We start from the raw sequence: 19833 nt of genomic DNA on the forward strand, positions 1-19833 counted from the left end.
CTGCCGGGGGTTTCCCCGCTCCTGTGCTTCTGAGATGGTTTTCTGCTCTTCTTAGGGGGCGCCTGGCCCCCTGGCCTTTGTTTTTGCCCCTGGGCATCCGGCACCCAATTTGGATCTGGGCCAGTCCCCCACAGTGCCCCAGGCCTGCTTTCGGGGTAAGCCCAGAAGCTTCTAAGCCCAGGGTCAGTGGAGGACCCCCGCCCGAGGGAACCAGGAGAACTCTGCTGCCTGCGACAGGGTCAGCATTCCTGATGGGCATGTGATAGCCTGAGTGGTACCCTGGGGTCAGAAATGGGGCATTTGAGGTGTGTTGTGTGTTGGTTTGGGCTCTGCCTGTGAAACCCTCGGGAACCGCTGGAGTCCCATGCAGGACATGTCCCAGTGTCGCATCCACCTGGCTTTTCCTTTTCTTGCCTGCCTTAGCTCTGGAGTGTTTGAAATCGCCGAAGCTTCGGGAGTTAGAACCGGGACAAAAATCATCATCCACCTGAAATCTGACTGCAAGGAGTTTGCCAGCGAGGCCCGGGTGCGAGGTGAGTGGGAGCCCGGGCCCAGGCTCACTCCGGGATCCAGGTGTGGCCTGGAGGCCGCCAGGTCAGCAGGCATTTTCCGGGGTTCTACCTGCATGAAGGGTGCACAGGCGGAGCCGTGAAGGGCCGTGCTGCTGCAGGACTGGGAGGGGGCTGCCCGCCGGGATGCGTAGCACTGAGCTCCTGCGGAGACTTGGAGGAAGCTGGCCTGGCTGAGGCGGACCTCAATTCTCCTTCCTCTGCGTGGCCCTTGGCCTTTAGTGCACCTGGGGGTTTGGCGCAGTCCTGTCCCAGGATGTGGGCGTGGCCTTCCCTCTTTGTGTCCTGGTGGACACTCAGGGAGGCCCTGAGTACCCCCAGGAGTCAGCCCAGAAAGCCGTGTTCCAGCCACAAGCTGGCATTGCAGTGTCGCAGCAGCCGGGGCCTCCACAGCTCTGGTTCTCACTTGGGCTCCACTGCTGCCCCCGTGAGACTGGTGGGAGGACAGGTGTCCCCGCTGTGCCTGTTTCTGCACCTGTGAAGTGTGCACAGCATGGAAGACCCTTCCCAGCAGGCTGGCGCTCACCCTGGAGCTGCTGCAAAGCTTGCGTTTCCACAAGCATTGTAGATGCAGTGTGGTTTTTCTTTTGTCCCTTCCAGATGTGGTAACGAAGTACAGCAACTTCGTCAGCTTCCCCTTGTACTTGAATGGAAGGCGGATGAACACCTTGCAGGTGAGCCCTGAGTTCCTCTACGGTCTGGTCAAACATGGAGACGGATCTGTACGTTTCACGGCAGCGGAGAAGAGATGAACCCAGGGGATGCGGCCCAGAGTCACAGGGCGAGCTGCTCTGTGGAGATGAGACCTGGGTGTGGGGATGAGGCAGGGGCCCAGCTCCACCGCAGCCCTGCCCCTGTGCACCGGGCAGCCGGGGTCAGGGGTCAGGGTTCACTGAGGTGTAACGCCCGTCCCACCTGGCTCACCAAGTTAGTGTGCAGCCATGGTGTTCGGTGCAGCCACAGAGCTGTGTAGCCACTCCACATCAATTCCAGAACATCCCATCACCCCAAAAAGCAGCCTTTCCCCATTGCCCCTCCCCCAGCCCCAGCAGCCACGGTCTCCTTTCTGTCTGTTGTGCTGCCAGTTCCAGACGTTTCTCCTGGATGGAGTCACGCGGCATGCTGTCCTCAGTGACTGACTTCCCCCCTGCAGCTCAGCTGTGGTGCAGCATGGGTCATCCTCGCTGTCACGGCCCACACTGTGTTCGTCAGCTCGCCCCGCTGGGCAGCGTCGTCCTCTCCCACAGGCCCCCTCAGGGCCGGGCTGGTCCTCCTGACATGTTGTCCTGAGGAGCTCCTGCCCCAGAGGCTTGTGTGTCTTCCCTGCACTACCCGGCATAGCCCAGTGGTGGGGCTGGAGAGGGGTCTACACCTGAGACCACCGCCCATCTGTCTCAGGAGCCTGGCTCAGGCCTGCACGGTGGTGGGGAAGGCGTGCGTGGTGAACACGACGCCCTCCCCGCCGGTCTCCGTTTCCAGGCCGTCTGGATGATGGACCCCAAGGACGTCGGTGAGTGGCAACATGAGGAGTTCTACCGCTACATCGCGCAGGCTCACGACAAGCCCCGCTACACCCTGCACTATAAGACGGACGCGCCGCTCAACATCCGCAGCATCTTCTATGTGCCCGACATGGTGAGGCACTGCGGCAGGCCCACGGCCCTCTGGGTGACTCTGTTGTCCCCTGTGACCTCAGCTCTGCAGATGTCACATGATTAACGTGGCAGCGTGAGGGCGTGAAAAACACAGGTAGTGCTGGGTGTGGTGGCTCACGCCTGTTATCCCAGCACTTTGGGAGGCTGAGGAGGATGGATCACCTGAGCCCAGGAGTTCCAGACCAGCCTGGCCAACATAGTGAGACCGCATCTCTGGAAAAAAAGAACAGATGCCTCTGGGTGGGTGACCACAGAGGTTCTCTATCTCTCAGGGATCACACATGGCGAGGGAAGGATTGATGGGCATCTCAGTGCAGGCTGGGGTGGAGGCTTGTGGACTGGGGTGTGCCTGGGGAGGGCCCTCAGAGCCTCCATCGTCTGCTGTGGATCAGTGGATGCTGTCCTGCCAGGCGCTCTGGGAAGGGCCTGTGGTCTGCCTCTCCGCTGGCCTCTCTGTGTGCTTCCTCCACACCCTCCAACTCCCCTGGTTTCCCTTACCACATTGAAGTTCCCACAGATCCGGCCGTAAGGAGAACTATTCGGCGCTGAGAGCCAGCCTGTCCCCCGCCAGGCTTTCCTGTCCTTGTCTGCCTGGAACTCTCGTGATGTCCTGCACGGTTGGCATCCATCTTGGAAAGCGCCACCCAGTTGTGGCCTCCAGCGGCTTGTTAAGAGTCTCAAGCCCCACCCAGGGCTCCTGCGTGGGAGCCCACATTTTAATAAGATCTCCCCGCATTTTAACAAGGTCCCCCTGCATTTTAACCGGATCCCCTGCATTTTAACCAGGTCTCCCAACATTTGAACTAGATACCCCCCTCATTTTAACCAGATCCCCTGTGATGAGGTGCGGGTCCCGGTTCGGGAAGTGCCGGTGTGGAGCAGGTGTTGGCAGCACGTTCCATGAGGGCCAGACAGGAGCTGGCCCCTGCTTTTCGGGCCCGGTCTCTGTCGTAGCCACTAACCCTGCCGGGTGAGGAAGCAGCACTGCCCTGCTGCCCTCCGAGCACACAGGTCCGGGTCCCGTGAGCTGTGTAGACACTGAAATTTGAATTTCATCTTCATGTCTCATGAGATACTCCTTTTTGAAATCTTTCCTCAACTGTTTGAAAGTGTAAAAACCACTCTTAGACTACACAGAGGTGGGCAGTGAGCTGGATTTGGTCGGAGGGCTCTTTGCTGACCCCCGACCTGTAGCAAGGTTTGGCTGTGTTGCGGGTGTTCAGGGGTACGTGCAAGGTTCACTCTCTTGTGTCCTCCTTAGGGGGTGGGCTGGGGAGGGCGGCAGCTGCCAGAGAAGGCCTTTGGCCCCTGCAGAGCCGCAGTGTGGGGCATTGTGGGGCCCCTGCACTGGGCTTCAACTCAGAGCAGACGCTGGGGGAGGGTGAGGCGGGGAGTGGGCGCTGGATTCATCGCGTCCGCCCCCGCCTCCCAGCCAGGGCCTGCCTGGGGAGGGTCAGTGCTGCATGATGGCGTGTTCTCCTCACCCCCAGAAACCGTCCATGTTTGATGTGAGCCGGGAGCTGGGCCCCAGCGTCGCACTGTACAGCCGCAAAGTCCTCATCCAGACCAAGGCCACAGACATCCTGCCCAAGTGGCTGCGCTTCACCCGAGGTGCGCTGCTCAGAGTCCGCGAGTAGTGCCTGTGTGGCCCAGTGTCGCCCACCGCGTCTGTGAGGGACCCTGCTGATTCCGTTCTCAGCAGCCCTCTGCAGCGAGAGCACCACCGTTGGCCTGCGCTGCCCATGGGCCTGTGTGTCAGCCACGTTTACACACCCCGGGAGCTGCCCCGCCTCCCTACACACGTGACTGATCTGGGGGGAGCACTGGGGTGTTCAGATTGAGGTCTTTCCATATGTAGGGATATTGTGTGAGTTTCAGATTTATATGTGAGTTGTGTCACGTTTGAGTGAGATTATAGTTTAAGAAAGACTTCAGTATTTAAGCCTTGGTACACAGAGGTGCAAACCATCCCTGATAGAGGTTGTTTTTTTTTTTTTTTTGAGACGAGTCTTGCTCTGTCACCCAGGCTGGAGTGCGGTGGCGCAATCGTGGCTCACTGCAACCCCTCAAATGATTCTCCTGCCTCAGCCTCCCGAGTAGCTGGGATTATTGGCGCCTGCCACCGCACCCGGCTAATTTTTGTATTTTTAGTAGAGATGGGGTTTCACCATAATTGTCGGGCTGGTCTTGAACTCCTGACCTCGTGATCTGCCCACCTCGGCCTCCCAAAGTGCTGGGATTACAGGCGTCAGACACTGCGCCCAGCCAGAGTTATGATTTTTAACATAAAGCCCAGGCTGTCATTTTCCGAGTGTATCCCGAGGCTGGCCCGGCCACCCACAGCCCAGGTCACTGTTCTGGGAGGTGGCAGGACGTAGAGGAAGCTCCCGCAGTGCCGCCTCCCTGCTTCCCTCATAGCACACGTGCTGGGTTGAAGGCCAGGCCTGAAGACAAAGGGCAGGTTAGTGGGGAATGTTGGCTGGTGTGGAGGGCCGCAGCCCTGGGAGAAGCTGACTGCCGTGTCTCCCAGGTGTGGTGGACAGTGAGGACATTCCCCTGAACCTCAGCCGGGAGCTGCTGCAGGAGAGCGCACTCATCAGGTGAGCCTCGGGCCACGGGGAGAGGACCCTGCTGGGGACAAGGCCCCTACCTGCTCCTTTGCCCCCAGAGGGCCCTAGCCGTGGCCCATGGAGCTGAGAGCGGAGGTGGACGGGGAAGCCTGGCCTGCACATGGGGGCCCTCAGGAGCCTTCCAGGTGCTGGCCTGGCCTCTGAAGCCTGTGGTCCAGAAGAACGTGGGGGTGGCTGGTCATGGCTGAGGCTGGAGTCTGGATAGGGGGAGGGGCCGCAGAGCCAGACCTGCCCACCTGTGCCCTAGGGTTGTGACTGCAGCCCTGCAGCAGGCCAGCCTTGTGTGGAGGGGACTCCAGTGTGCTGGCTCCAGGTTCTCCGTCAGTAGCTATGACTTCCCCACTCTGGCCCCAGGCTCACCAAATAGTCTTTATTCAAAACCTGGCTTACTGGCTTTTTTTCCCCTAATGCAAGTAATGCTTCCTTACTAGAGCACATTCAAGTCACCTGTGCTCTCACCTAGAGATGACTGCTGTTGACGGTTTAGGGTGGGGTAAATTGGCAGCCACGTAGGGCAGGTTTCAGAGGGAGCCTGTGGGGTGAGGGTTCAGCTAGAATTGGGAGCCCTGGAGGTCTCAAGAGCCCACCACGTGCAGCATGCCGTGGAACGGGCCTTGCTGGAGCCCCCCACGCGCCTGCAGTGTTTCTCTGCCCACCGGTTTCTATGCAGTGTTGAAATGGAAGCAGCTTCTCGGATAAAGGATGAGGCTGGGTAGTTCGTGTGTGTTTGGGCTGCGCTGTGGCGATGGCGAGAGGCCCACACCGAGAGGCACTGGTCCTCAGAGATTCTGTCCTGTGCCGTGGGCAGGAGCAGGTCTGGGGAGATGGTGGGCAGTGTGGTTTCCTGCCTGGTGTGTCCATGCCCAGCCCTGCACAGGTCACATGGCCTGCTGGTGATGTCCTCCTGCCTCACCTTCAGAGGCAGAAAGAGCCACGGAGGTTTTTTTCTTTTTTCAACCAAGCAAGCCGCAGTGATGGTTTAATTGGTTGACTGATAGGGTCTTGCTTGTTGCCTAGGTTGGAATGCAGTGGTGTGATCATAGCTCACTGCAGCCTCAACCTCTTGGGCTCAAGCAATGCTTCCACCTCAGCCTCCCAAGTAGCTGGGACTACAAGGGTGAGCTACCATGCCTGGCTAATTTTTTTGTATTTTTTGTAGAGTTGGGATCTTACTATGTTGCCCAGGCTGGTCTTGAACTCCTGGGCTCAAGCGATCCTTTGGCCTCAGCTTCCCAAAGTGCTGGGATTCCAGGCAGGAGCCACTGCACCTGGCCACTTAGAATTTTTTTTTTTTTTCTTGAGATGGAGTCTTGCTCTGTCGCCCAGGCTGGAGTGCAGTGGCGCAATCTCGGCTCACTGCAAGCTCCACCTCCCGGGTTCATGCCATTCTTCTGCCTCAGCCTCCCGAGTAGCTGGGACTACAGGCACCCGCCACCACGCCCGGCTAATTTTTTATATTTTTAGTAGAGACGGGGTTTTAGTGTTAACACTGTGTTAGCCGGGATGGTCTTGATCTCCTGACCTTGTGATCTGCCCGCCTCAGCCTCCCAAAGTGCTGGGATTACAGGTGTGAGCCACCGCGCCTGGCCTGTTCTGAAATCTTTACTTGCAGCTGTATTTCCTTAGGATAGAATACTAGGGGTGGGGTTACTTGGTCAGAAGATTTAACTATATGAAAGGTGTTTTCCTTGCTGACTACAGATATGTTATATAATCAATGAAAAGGGGGCCTCAGTCCTTGTTTCCCCACACAGCCGTGCTGAGTCCTGACAGCAGGACCCTGCGTTGTTGCTGACATGACCACAGGGCAGCAGATGTGCTGACCTCAGCAGGATGCATCCCCGCCCCACAGCAGTGACTGTTCTGTGGTAGTTAGAGTTGTGCTCTTTGGTGTATTGACCCTGTGCGCTTCGAGTGCGTCTGTGGGTTACTGGTGATCTGCCCAGTGTTTCAGTTCACTTCAGTGAAGAGGGCTTGGGGCTGACTCCCGGAAGATTATTATTGCTGGTGCTGGAGTTGGACCCACCCTTTGTCCATCCCCATCACCCTGCCCAGGAGTGGCCACAGGAGGGGAGGTTCCAGGCACAATGTCCCTGGGCTGGATAAGGCAGAGGACACCCACTGAACCGGGGACACGTCTGGCCTCATCTGGGAAGCTCACGGATGAAGTGGACGCAGGGGCCAGGCCCTGTGGAGAGAGAGCTCCTGGTGTCCCTGCCGGCCGAGGCGGCTGCATTCCTCTCCCCATCCTGAATGTGTTTCCTGAGTATTCTGCACTGAGAACTGTGCTGAGCCTGCATAAACACCTGTTTCATCCTGTGAGGGGAGCCGTGAGTCCTCACTCATAGTCGTGGAAACCTAGTCACAGAGGGGTGGTCCTCCGCAGTAAGGGAGCTGCATTCTTGGCTGTGGCAGGCATGCTGGCCCCCTGGTGGTGCCTGAAGCTGCAGAGCAGGGGTCCTCATCCCAGCTTGTCAAAGGTTGTTGCGTTGTCAGTCTGAGAACTCATCTCGATCAGAAAAGAGTCAGCCGAAATTAGAGCTTTTGAAAGAATCACAGACTTAAAAGTTGGAAGCATGGTACCAAGAACACGTTTTTCCTCGAACCCTGTGAGAGGAGTTGCCTTCCCGATGCCTTTGGGGTGCATTTCCAACAAACAAGGATGTCTTTCCCTTTGTAATTAACAGATGTTATGGGGTGGTATTTTAAGCTATGTAAATGTCACATTCTTCATGAAACTCTCAATATATTCATTTATTTACTTAAAATATTTATGTGTTGGCCGGGCGCGGTGGCTCACACCTGTAATCCCAGTACTTTGGGATGCCGAGACAGGCACATGACCTGAGGTCAGGAGTTCGAGACCAGCCTGGCCAACATGGTAAAACCCTGTCTCTACTTAAAAAATAGAAAAATTAGGCCGGGCACAGTAGCTCACGCCTGTAATCCCAGCACCTTGGGAGGCCGAGGCGGGCGGATCACGAGGTCAGGAGTTACCAGCCTGCCAAGATGGTGAAACCCCGTCTCTACTAAAAACAGAAAAAAAATTAGCCAGTCGTGGTGGAGGGCACCTGTAATCCCAGCCACTCGGGAGGCTGAGGCAGAGAACTGCTTGAACCTGGGAGGTGGAGATTGCAGTGCGCCAAAATCACGCCACTGCACTTGAGCCCGGGTGACAGAGCGAGACTCATCTCAAAAAAAAAAAAAAAAAATTAGCCAGGTATGGTGGCAGGCGCCTGTAATCCCAGCTACTTGGGAGGCTGAGGCAGCAGAATTGCTTGAACCCGGGAGGCAGAGGTTGCGGTGAGCCGAGATCGCGCCACTGCACTCCAGCCTGGGGGACAAGAGCAAGACTTCATCTGATTGAAAAAAAAAAAAAATTTATGTGTTATGTTTATACTATTTATAGTTTATTTATATGGGCTGATTTCCTGTTTTATTCAAGAGTTTATAATCTGTTGCTATCATTAATAAAATTTTTTTATTTTTATTTATTTATTTTTGAGATGGAGTCTTACTCTGTCGTTCAGGCTCACCGCAACCTCTGCCTCCCGGATTCAAACGATTCTCCTGCCTCAGCCTTTCAAGTAGCTGGGACTACAGTCACCCACCACCACGCCCTGCTAATTTTTTGTATTTTTAGTAGAGACACAGGGTCTTACCATGTTGACCAGGCTGGTCTCAAACTCCCAACATCTGGTGATCTGCCCGACTCAGCCTCCCAAAGTGCTGCGATTATAGGCGGGAGCCACCACGCCCTGCTTACTATTTTTTATAGAGACAGATTTTTACCATGTTGGCCAGGCTGGTCTTGAACTCCTGACCTCAAGTGATCCAGCTGCCTTGGCCTCCCAAAGTGTTGGGATTACAGGTGTCAGCCACTGCATCTGACCTATTATTTTTGATGTTCAGATGGTCCCTGATGGGACCAGTGGGAGCCTCTTCATGGTCTCCCACCCTTTTGAACAGGCCCTGGGCAGATCCTGCTTTGAGGACTTCCTCTGGTACCAGATGTTCTAGGCTCACCTTGTATTGCACGATGTCTTTTAGCCCTAGGACTACTACCTCTCTAAGGACTTCTGTCTCCTTTAATGGAGAATGTTATTTAGAAGCCAAGATCTGGGCACTGTGGGTGTTCATTGCTATTGAGGTGTCAGTGCTCCCAGGCCCTCTTAGTAGGTACAGCTTAGGAATAGGAGAGAGAGAGTGTGGTGTGTGTGTGTGTGTGTGTGTGTGTGTGTGTGTGTGTGTGTGTACATACCTATACTTAAACCTTGGTTTATTTCTCTCTTGTGTTCACACTGCTAACTCCAATATGAATCCAGCCAGTGCCACTGGGATGCTCTGGTCTTTCCTTCTCCTGTGTTTGAAAGTCCCTTTGGACAGTGAGAAATCTGTCTCTCATTTGTTTGTTTGTTTGTTTTGTTTTTGAGACTGATTTTCACTCTGCTGCCCAAGCTGGACTGCAGTGGTGTGATTTCAGCTCACTGCAACCTCCACCTCCCAGGTTCAAGCAATTATCCTGTCTCAGCCCCCGAGTAGCTGGGATTATAGATGCCTGCCACCACGCCCAGCTAATTTTTGTATTTTTAGTAGAGACAGGGTTGCACCATGTTGGCCAGTCTGGTCTCAGAACTCCTGACCTCAGGTGATCCACCCACCTTGGCCTCCCAAAGTGCTGGGATTACAGGCATGAGCCACCTTGTCCGGCTGATTATTCTTTTTTTTTTTTTTTTTGAGATGGAGTCTCACTCTGGCGCCCAGGCTGGAGTGCAGTGGCGCGATCTTGGCTCACTGCAAGCTCTGCCTCCCGGGTTCACGCCATTCTCCTGCCTCAGCCTCTCCGAGTAGCTGGGACTACAGGCGCCCGCCACCACGCCCGGCCAATTTTTTGTATTTTTAGTAGAGATGGGGTTTCACTGTGGTCTCCATTTCCTGACCTCGTGATCCGCCCGCCTTGGCCTCCCAAAGTGCTGGGATTACAAGCGTGAGCCACCGCTCCCGGCCTTGATTATTCTTAACACAGTTACCCATTTGACCAATCCCCCCTGCATGTAACCAATCTACCATTGCCACTGCCCTCTTCTGTGGGTGTCCCTGTCACCTACTTGGGCTCTGACTCTTCACAGTGGGCTGGTCACGCCCCCAGCCTGGACACCCTTCTCTGGGGTTCTTGGGCTCTGACACCCATACCAGGCTCTTCCCAACCATGGCCCTGCATGGACACCTCCCCTGGGCTCTGCACTGCATCCTGGGGTACTGTCCCGCCGCTCCCAGGCATGAAGGCATGTCCTGTCCCATTCTGCCCTGTGGCTGAAGGAATGAGTCACTGGGGATGGAGTGTGGGAGGAAAGGCTCTAAATGAACTCCAGAGAGTGTTGTTCCCATGCTCTGGATTATTGAAATACCTTGTAATTTACCTGCTTAAAGGAAAGGCAAAATATTAAGAAAGAAATAAAAATATCCCTAATCCCAGTGATAAAGTTGTTCCTAATTTTAGGCCATTATGTAATGCTGCAGTAAATATCCTGATCCCTAAAATCCCAATTTTGAAAAATTAGAGTGTACATATATTCAGTATAAATCCCAAATTACAGTGTACATATATAGTATATACAGTGCTGCTCCTAATGATGGAAAATTGTTATGTACATGTAGAATGTGCAGTCTTTGCCTGTATCTATAGACATACTGTAATTTACCCATATTGGGATTTTTCTGGGTTTTCTTTCAACACAGCTAACTTTCTCATGTCATTGAGGATTATTAAAAGATGCGGTTTTTTTTTTTATGGCCATTTAGCATTACATAATTTTAGCCTATATTCTTAAACATGAGGTTGTTCATAATTGTTATATTTTATGTGCCACAGTGAAAATCCTCGTACATAAATCTTGGTGTGCTCACGTGTTTCCTAAGGTGCAGTTCCTATAATTGGAACAACTGGCTCAAAGGTTGGAAGCGTTTTCCGGGCGTGGGTATCTGTCTCTGGGGGCATCGGTTCTCCTCCCACCTCCAGGGGGTGTGTGCGCTCCACCCTGCTGCCTCCTGTCCGGCCAGTGCCCAGGGTTTCTGTCTTTCTGCTCAGTCTTTTTCAGTTTGGCCAATAACGGTACCTTGTTTTCACTTCTTTGATTCTTAGTGGGGCTGAACATTTTTTCGTACCCTCTGGCCATTTGTATTTCATAGAAGCTGCTTGTATGTATTAAATGCATTTCTTTTCTGTAGGAAACTCCGGGACGTTTTACAGCAGAGGCTGATCAAATTCTTTATTGACCAGAGTAAAAAAGATGCTGAGAAATATGCAAAGTTTTTTGAAGATTACGGCCTGTTCATGCGGGAGGGCATTGTGACCGCCACCGAGCAGGAGGTCAAGGTATAGGAGCTGTGTTCCAGGCCTTTCTCTGGGCCGCCTTGTCCCTGGGGCTGCTGAGGAAGCTGGTGGAGGTGTCCCCTGATGTGACGATGGTGCAGCTGGGCACCCTGGCTGCTGCTGCTGCTGCCACCACCAGGGTTAGGAAATGGAAGGCCGGGCCTCTGGGCCTCTGGCACCTTCCAGGCACGTCCTAACCCTCCCGCCAGTGCTGTGCTCTGCTTTGAAGGGCTCAGCCTCACTGCTGTCTGAAGGTGCAGCCCAGGGAGTGGCAGGAAGGGGGTGTGCACACACTGTCTCCCCTCAGAGGATGTTGGGGGCTGGGGAGCCACAGACAGGTGGGACAAGCCAAGGACTCCGATCCCATGGGTGGGGAAGGGGGTGGTCTCAGTGTCTGTTGAGGGACTATTCATCATGTACTGGATATCAGTCTCCAAATACTATGCTACAGGGGCTAGTCGTTCAGTTAATCAAATAGTGGATGGCTGAAAAAGGAAACATTTGTTCCATAAACATTTTTTGTCCATTTTTTATTGAGATACAATTTACATAGCATCAGATTCACAGAATTCACCTTTTAACGTGTACAATTCAGTGGCATTTAGTGCATTCACAGTGTGGTGTGGCTGCCCCCACTGTAATCCCAGAACATTTCATCCTCGGAGCCCATCCCGTGCTGGTGTCCCTTCTCCCCAGCATCGGAAGGAGGGTGGCCACGCGTGTGGGGTTCCAAGGAGGCTGTGTTCTGGTTGTTTGCAGACTTGGGCAGCTTCTGACACAAGCCTCTTCATTCTTATTTATCTTCATTTAATGGCACACAGGTAGGAGCCAGAGACATTATTTCTAGGTCTTTGTAGGTGTGCGTGTGTGACATGTCTTATCAATGCAGACCCACCATGTGTGCAGGGGTGGCTTGGGACCTGCTGGGTGGGTGCCCAGCTCCTTGCTTTTCCCTCTTTCTGTTTTCCCCCTGCATACTTCCAGTTGCAGCTCCCATGAGCTCCAGAGGTCACAGTTGTGTTCAGCTGATGGGGAGGAGGACAAACCCCTCCCCTAAGGGCCCATCTCCAAGTCCCACTGAAACCCACGGGCCAAAGCCAGTCCCTGCCACAGCCAGCTCTGAGGAGGGCCGGGAACTGTGGACTTCACCTGTGTCCATGTGCCCACCAGAGAGTGACTGTCGCAGAGGGCAGAGGGAAGACGCTGGGTCCAGGCCGGGCTCTGCTGTTGGGTGGGGTCCCCTCCCAGGGCGTGGTGCGCATAGCTCCCTGGGGAACCCCTGGGCCATCTGGGGCAGGAGGTGCTTCCCAAGCCCCCAGAGCTCCCGAAAGGGGCCTGATGGGCAGAGCAAGGCCTGGTCTCGGACAACCCCCGAGTCCACTACCGTCTCTTGGGTCAGGGCCAGCCTGGAGTGCCAGGAGGCCATGGGTGTCAGAGGGTCTGTGCCCAGTTGGTTGAGTGACATTGAGCCCATGGGCCTGGAGCAAGTGGTGACCTGCCCCATCCCTTCTAGGAGGACATAGCAAAGCTGCTTCGCTACGAGTCCTCGGCACTGCCCGCCGGGCAGTTAACCAGCCTCTCAGAATATGCCAGCCGCATGCGGGCTGGCACCCGCAACATCTACTACCTGTGCGCCCCCAACCGGCACCTGGCAGAGCAGTCGCCCTACTATGAGGCCATGAAGAAGAAAGACACAGAGGTGGGTGAGTGGTGGGTGGGGCGGGCTCCCAGGGCTGCAGCCTGGGGAAGGTCTTGACCTTCTCAGCTCTGTGTTGGGTGAACCTGCCCGACTCAGGGCAGGGCCGCACAGTGAGTCAGGGTCATGGCACAGAGGCCGGACTGACTATGACGGTTTGTTTCTCACTTGGAGATCACATGGGGTTTTTTGTTTTTTTTTTTAAGACGGAGTCTCACTCTGTCGCCCACGCTAGAGTGCAGTGGCGCGATCTCGGCTCACTGCAACTTCTGCCTCCTGGGTTCAGGTGATTCTCCTGCCTCAGCCTCCTGAGTAGCTGGGACTACAGGTGCACACCACCACACCCAGCAAATTTTTGTATTTTTAGTAGAGACGGGGTTTCACCATGTTGGTCTTGAACTCCTGACCTCGTGATCTGCCTGCTTCGGCCTCCCAAAGTGCTGGGATTACAGGCATGAGCCACTGCACTCAGCCACGTGGATTTCTTTATGCGTGGAGTGCTTTTGCCTTGAAGGCAGTCAGACCCTTCCTCAGACCCAGGTGTCGCTGTAATTGTCACGCGGGCCTAGGAACCCCAACTGCCCCGGTGTTCCCCAGTGTGGCCCGCTTGGCTCCCCTAGCCCTCGTGCCACCCACATCCTTCCTTCTGTGGTGGCTGGAGGCCCCCCAGGCCTGATGGAGCTGCTCTTGGCCACCTGCAGGTTCTCTTCTGCTTTGAGCAGTTTGATGAGCTCACCCTGCTGCACCTGCGTGAGTTTGACAAGAAGAAGCTGATCTCCGTGGAGACGGACATAGTCGTGGATCACTACAAGGAGGAGAAGTTTGAGGATGGGTCCCCAGGTCGGCATCCCCTGCTTTCTAGGCATGGGGCGGGTGCCCACTCCCTACACGCCTCTCCTGCCCTACAGCGAGGGCTTCCTTTGGGTTTTCCTCAGTTGACCTGGGCTCAGCCACCCCCGAGAAGAGCCTTGTGGGAGCACCCTGGTGACTGGAGGAAGGTGCTTCCTGGTTTAGATACCAGGGGTCTGTCCAGTGCTCCTGCCACGGTGGCTGCTAGAGCTGGCCCACCTTCCTGAGAGGCTGTGTATTGTCTTTTTAAAGCCTAACCAAGTTGTATGGGCCTCAGGCAACCTGAAGCATCCTTTGAGGTTTTACTTTTAGATGAAAAGCATCTTGCTAGTTTCTGTCTCCATCCTGGTGGGAGAGGAGGTGTGAGCTGGGAGGATGCTGCATGGCCCCCATGAAAGCTGTGGAGTGGGGGTGCAGGCCTGAGCCCCCTGTCGCCTGCTCTTCCGCAGCCACCGAGTGCCTATCAGAGAAGGAGATGGAGGAGCTCATGGCCTGGATGAGAAACGTGCTGGGGTCGCGTGTCACCAACGTGAAGGTGAGACTTTCCCGGGGATGGACCACCACTTGGCCGCTGTGGCCCTCAGTGTCCCTAACAGGCCGGCCAGCTGGTGGCTCCCAGTACCTGGCCCGGTGGGTGTCCTTCCAGCAGCAGCAGAAGCCCATGGTGTGAGGTGGAGACCCTGTGGGTCCCTGCTCGGCATACTGTTGCCCGGGAGTGCCGCTGAGGCAGGCAGGCAGTGTCTTCCTCCCAGCCCTGCTCCAGGGCAGGTGTGAACTGACAACTGAAAAACCAGCATCCCGAGTGGGAGGTGCGGTGGCTGAGGACCTGGGAGTTCCAAAGAAGGGACATGCTACCCCAGCCCTCAGGAGCTCACATTCTCACTTGGGTTCTTAGTCGGGGGTTTTGTGTGGGCTTCAGAGAGCTAAGACTCCCCCCACCAAATGGTCTAGCTCAGAGTGAGAAAAGAGCGTCCCATGCAGGGTCACTTGGAGGAGGGGCCTCATGCAGGGTGGGCTGGCGTGGAGCAGAGGAGGATGGATTCGGGCAGCTTCTGGAGGCAGCAGCGGGGCACCAGGGTGGTGGAGCCCCTCGGGCACAGTATCTTTGCGTGGGGCATCAGCTCAGGGCCCACAGGTTAGTGGGTAATGGGGAGGGAGCAGCGCTGGTCCAGGGGAGTCCTTGAGACCCCGCCTGCTACCTCGTGGTCTGGGTGACCTTCACCCCTGGTTAAGATCCTGCCAGCCCCCAGCCCTCTCACACCGGGAACCTCTATCACCCTCAACCCCTGGCTTTGCTCACAGGTGACTCTCCGACTGGACACCCACCCTGCCATGGTCACCGTGCTGGAGATGGGGGCTGCCCGCCACTTCCTACGCATGCAGCAGCTGGCCAAGACCCAGGAGGAGCGCGCACAGCTCCTGCAGCCCACACTGGAGATCAACCCCAGGTGAGGCCACACTCCTGGCCCTTCCAGCCTGCAGGATTCCCAAGAATCCTGTGTGTGGTGTTCTTTTGTTGTGGAATGTAACACAGAAGAAAAGTGCATGAGGCTTATGGACACGTGGGTAACTCTAAGGAGCTGTGTTCAGTTTAGGCTGCACCCATGTGAAATGGAACCTGGCCAGCCTCTTGCCATCTCCAGGTGTCGCCTGGGAGGTTAGCCACATCCCAACCTGTCACCATGTCCTCGTTTTGCTTTATGGCTTTGCCACCTGTGCATGTCCTGGACATGCTCAGTTTTGCCTGTTTTGAGCTTTGTACGTGGATCTTGGTGTATCTTGGTGTTTGCTGAAGTCTCACCTTGCTCACTTGGCATGAGGGTTGCCCATGCAGAGGGGCTGCCACAAGTTCATTTTCGTAGCCGAATAATGTCCGCTGCAGAAACACACCTCGGCATAGCAGACTCCTCCGTTCTGCTCTGCTGGGCCTTGAGTGGTTCTTGGTCAGAAGTTGTGGAGAGCCAGGCTGCTCCAAGTGTTCTTGTCCACGTGTCTGGGGCTTGTGTGGGTTTCTGTGTTGCTCCAGTGGTGGGAGCTGCTTCCAGGGTGGACCGAGAACCCCCAGCCCTGACAGTGGCTGAGCCGTAAGATTTCCCTCCTTCCTTCCTGCTGTTCTTTATATGCCCTTTATCTGTTGTAAATGTCTTTTCACCTGCCTTTAGGTATCTTCTGATGAGTAGGTATTCTTAATAGAACATTTATGTTTTTGTTAGATGCTTTTTTGGGATCTTAAGAAATCTTTACAGAGTCATGAATTCATTGCTCCTACATTTCTTTCTTTTTACAGTATCACTTCTTTGCACCCATGAATGTGATCTTTTTATTTAGGTCTTTCTTTAACATCCTTTGGTACCTTACATTCTCCATAAGGTTCTGGTACCATTTTTAAAGAATTATTCTTTCTTTGATGTGTCTTATTGGGTATTTTAAAATTTCATTTTCTAACTTGTATATGAAGTTTCTTTTTTGGGGGAAATTCTGTATGTAGCAATTTTTTTTTTTTTTTTTTTTTTTTTTTTTTTTTTTTTTGAGACGGAGTCTTGCTCTGTTGCCCAGGCTGGAGTGCAGTGGCGTGATCTCGGCTCACTGCAAGCTCCGCCTCCCGGGTTCACGCCATTCTCCTGCCTCAGCCTCTCCGAGTAGCTGGGACTACCGATGCCTGCCACCATGCCTGGCTAATTTTTTGTATTTTTAGTAGAGACATGGTTTCACCATGGTCTCGATCTCCTGACCTCATGATCTGCCCGCCTTGGCCTCCCAGAGTGCTGGGATTACAAGCATGAGCCACCGTGCCCAGCCAGCAATTTTTTTAAAAAATGAAGTTACATAAACAAGTTACCAAAAATGTTAGAAAACAGCAAAAAGGAAATCAAAGTCCATACCCTTACCAACCCCCCACAATGTAGCCTAAGTAGTATTTTAATTTTTGAGACAGGGTTTCACTCTGTCCCCCAGGTTGGAGTGCAGTGGGGCAATCTCAGCTCACTGCAACCTCTACCTCCTGGGCTCAAGTGATCCACCTGCCTTGGCCTCCCGAAGTGCTAGGATTACAAGTGTGGGCCACCACCCCCAGCCAGTTTTTGGTTTTTTGTTTGTTTTTTTTTTTTAACGAGCTCATGGATATTTATTTTCTTCTGAGTTATAATTCATTTTCTTTTCTTTTTTTTTTTTTTGAGATGGAGTCTTGCTCTGTCACTCAGGCTGGAGTGCAGTGGCGAGATCTTGGCTCACTACAACCTCCACCTCCCGGGTTCAAGCAATTCTCCTGCCTCAGCCTCCTGAATAGCTTGGATTACAGGTGCGAGCTACCATGCCCAGCTAATTTTTGTATTTTTAGTAGAGATGGGGTTTCACCATGTTGGCCAGGATCGTCTTCATCTTTTTTTTTTTTAATTTTTTTTTTTTTTGCACACAAAACAATAAACATTTTCTAAAAGTACATACAAACAAAAAGATGCATATCAAACATATTAGGAAGGTTGCCCATGGGAAGACCGGGAATAGAAATGGGGGGTGGGAATTAAAGAAAATGAGAGAGGGACTTTATATGGATCAGTGATAATAACTCAATCCTCTATTTGACAAAGAAGAAGGAGAAGGAAGAGGAAGAAAAAGAAAGTGGGATAAAGGATCAGAAAGGGAGGAAAATAGAAACAATTAGAGTACCACTCTAGGGTAGACCTGTTTTGTTGTCGCTTGGTTGGTTTGTCAGTTGTATTTTTCATGTTTCACCATGTTGGCCAGGCTAGTCTCGAACTCCTAGCCTCAAGTGATCAACCCGCCTCGGCCTCTCAGAGTACTGGGACTACAGGTGTGAGCCACCACGTCCAGCCCCCACATTGCTTCTGGCCTCTGTGGTAGACCTCCCAGACAAGGCGGCCGGGCAGAGGCGCTCCCCACATCCCAGACGGGGCGGCTGGACAGAGACGCTCCTCACTTCCTAGTCGGGGTGGCGGCCAGGCAGAGGCGCTCTGTTTTGTTCTTTAGTACATGTCTAGTTTTTTTCTTTTGTCATTTTACAACTTTTAAAATTATACTGGAGGTGAGGGAGATGCATTTTCCTAGCCATGGCACTCCTGGGGAAAAGCTGACTTGGCTTATGGCTGTCAGTGCACAGCAGCGCCAGGATGCAGAATGCCTGTGCCTCAGCTGGAGCAGCTCAGTGAGGTGGACACCTGGTCACTTTAACTAGTTTCGGTGCCAAACTAGTTTTCTAAGATAGCTGCAGAAGTGCTCGTTTCTGTCTATTGCCAAAGGACTTCACTTTTGGAGACAGGGTCTTGCTCTGTCACCTAGGCTGGAGTGTACCACTGGTGCCATCAGAGCTCACTGCAGCCTTGGCCTCCCAAAGTGCTGGGATTACAGACGAGAGCCACTATGCCCAGCCAGCTTCACTTTTATTTGTTTTAAAATTTGGTGTTCTGTCCACATAGTTCAGAATTCAGAACTGTTTACAGGGGAAAATTTCCTCCTACCTGTGTCCCCAGTGCAACCAGCATTAGGGCCTTTGTATTTCTGCAGAGATTATGCGCGCTTGTGGGCAGCTGCACCTGTGGGCTTCCTAGGGGGAACTTGCTGTGCAGTGGGTCCTTGCCTTGCTTTTCTCCCTTAGGGTAACTAGGTGACCTCCACATTAGCATATTAAGAATGTCCTTTTTTCCAGCTACATAGACTAGAAATGTGAGGATGTGCATTTAAAGTGTTTCCTGTTTTAGGTTGGGTGCGGTGTCTCATGCCTGTAATCCCAACATTTTGGGAGGTCTAGGCCGGTGGATCACTTGAGGTCAGGAGTTCGAGACCTCATCTCTACTAAAAATACAAAAAGTAGCTGGGGGTGGTGGTGGGTGCCTGTAATCCCAGTTACTTGGGAGGCTGAGGCAAAAGAATCTCTTGAAACCAGGAGGCTGCAGTGAGCCAAGATCATGCCATTTCACTCTAGCCTGGGTGAAGGAGTGAGAGTCCATCTAAAAAAAAAAAAAGTGTTTAAAGGAAGTGTTTAGGAAATGGAATGGCTGAGTCTCAGCACATCATCCACATGTGGTTTTCCCAACTCCAGTTATCCTCTGGAGAGGTTGTACACACTTACAGTTCCCCAGAGCCCTCAGTTTTATGAGACTTCTCTTAAGTGAAAAATGTTAAGGTTAAATACCACATGATGCTTTTTCCTATGCAGAAAAATAGTGTTCTGAAGTCACATATGTCAATCATCCTTTACTTTTTGGCTTCTGGGTTTGTAGTTTTGCTTGGAAAGGCTTTCCACTTCTGAGATTATGAAACATTTCTTCCCTAGAATTGTGCTTGTCATCTTTGATCCCTCTGGAATTTACTCTGGTCTAAATGGTTGTCTGCATGGCTCCCAGTTATCCCAGTGCTGCCGGATGGAGTGATCTGTCTCCTCCCTCTTCTGTGAAATACTGTCCTCATCAGACACTCAGTGTCCACCCTCGTTACATGGAGTTGTTTGCCTTCCCCCTTTCCAGACCTAAACTGTTTTATTTACTAGAGCCCTATAATATGTTTCAACGTGTGGGTCTTCCTCCCTTCTCTTTTTTTATCTAGGAACCAAGGCATGTCTTCACGTACTAAGCTCCTTTTGTCCCTTTAGTGTATATTAATCTTGGAGCTTGGCTTCCTTACAGCATTTTCTAATACTGACACTCCTGATTCTCTTGGGTTTTCTGGGTATGTAATCATATTGTCTGTAAATGATCATTTACATACCTTAAAAAACTACAGACAGTCTTACTGTGCTTCTTTAAATATCCTGATAATCCCAAAACTTGAAGGGAGGGTCACAGCACATGGTACTGAGCTGCTTTTTCTGGTGGGTTCTGTGTTGCAGGCACGCACTCATCAAGAAGCTGAATCAGCTGCGGGCAAGCGAGCCTGGCCTGGCCCAGCTGCTGGTGGATCAGGTGAGTGCAGCAGCTTAGGATGACTGCATGGACCCAGGCTACCAGCCCTGCGAGCCTGCCTTCAGGGTGGAACAGCAGTTTCCTCTAAAATCCTTTTTTTTTTTTTTTTTTTTTTGAGATGGAGTGTTGCTCTGTTGCCAGGCTGG

At 53.2% G+C, this 19833-nt stretch overlaps 1 protein-coding gene across 2 annotated transcripts in view; it reads left to right on the top strand.

The window, feature by feature from the left end:
- Positions 1 to 19833, top strand: part of TRAP1 (TNF receptor associated protein 1) — a 59718-nt gene that overhangs the window by 39291 nt on the left and 594 nt on the right. For both annotated transcript variants that reach the window (XM_030799188.1, XM_030799189.1), the window contains 11 exons: positions 424 to 533; positions 1170 to 1243; positions 2049 to 2204; positions 3715 to 3835; positions 4755 to 4824; positions 11083 to 11230; positions 12741 to 12926; positions 13625 to 13763; positions 14222 to 14307; positions 15075 to 15220; positions 19615 to 19687. In XM_030799188.1, coding sequence (XP_030655048.1) covers positions 424 to 533; positions 1170 to 1243; positions 2049 to 2204; positions 3715 to 3835; positions 4755 to 4824; positions 11083 to 11230; positions 12741 to 12926; positions 13625 to 13763; positions 14222 to 14307; positions 15075 to 15220; positions 19615 to 19687 — 1309 coding nt within the window. The remainder of the gene's footprint in view (positions 1 to 423; positions 534 to 1169; positions 1244 to 2048; positions 2205 to 3714; positions 3836 to 4754; positions 4825 to 11082; positions 11231 to 12740; positions 12927 to 13624; positions 13764 to 14221; positions 14308 to 15074; positions 15221 to 19614; positions 19688 to 19833) is intronic.

The sequence above is a fragment of the Nomascus leucogenys genome, chromosome 18 (genome assembly GCF_006542625.1).
Source record: "Nomascus leucogenys isolate Asia chromosome 18, Asia_NLE_v1, whole genome shotgun sequence".
NCBI lineage: Eukaryota > Metazoa > Chordata > Mammalia > Primates > Hylobatidae > Nomascus > Nomascus leucogenys.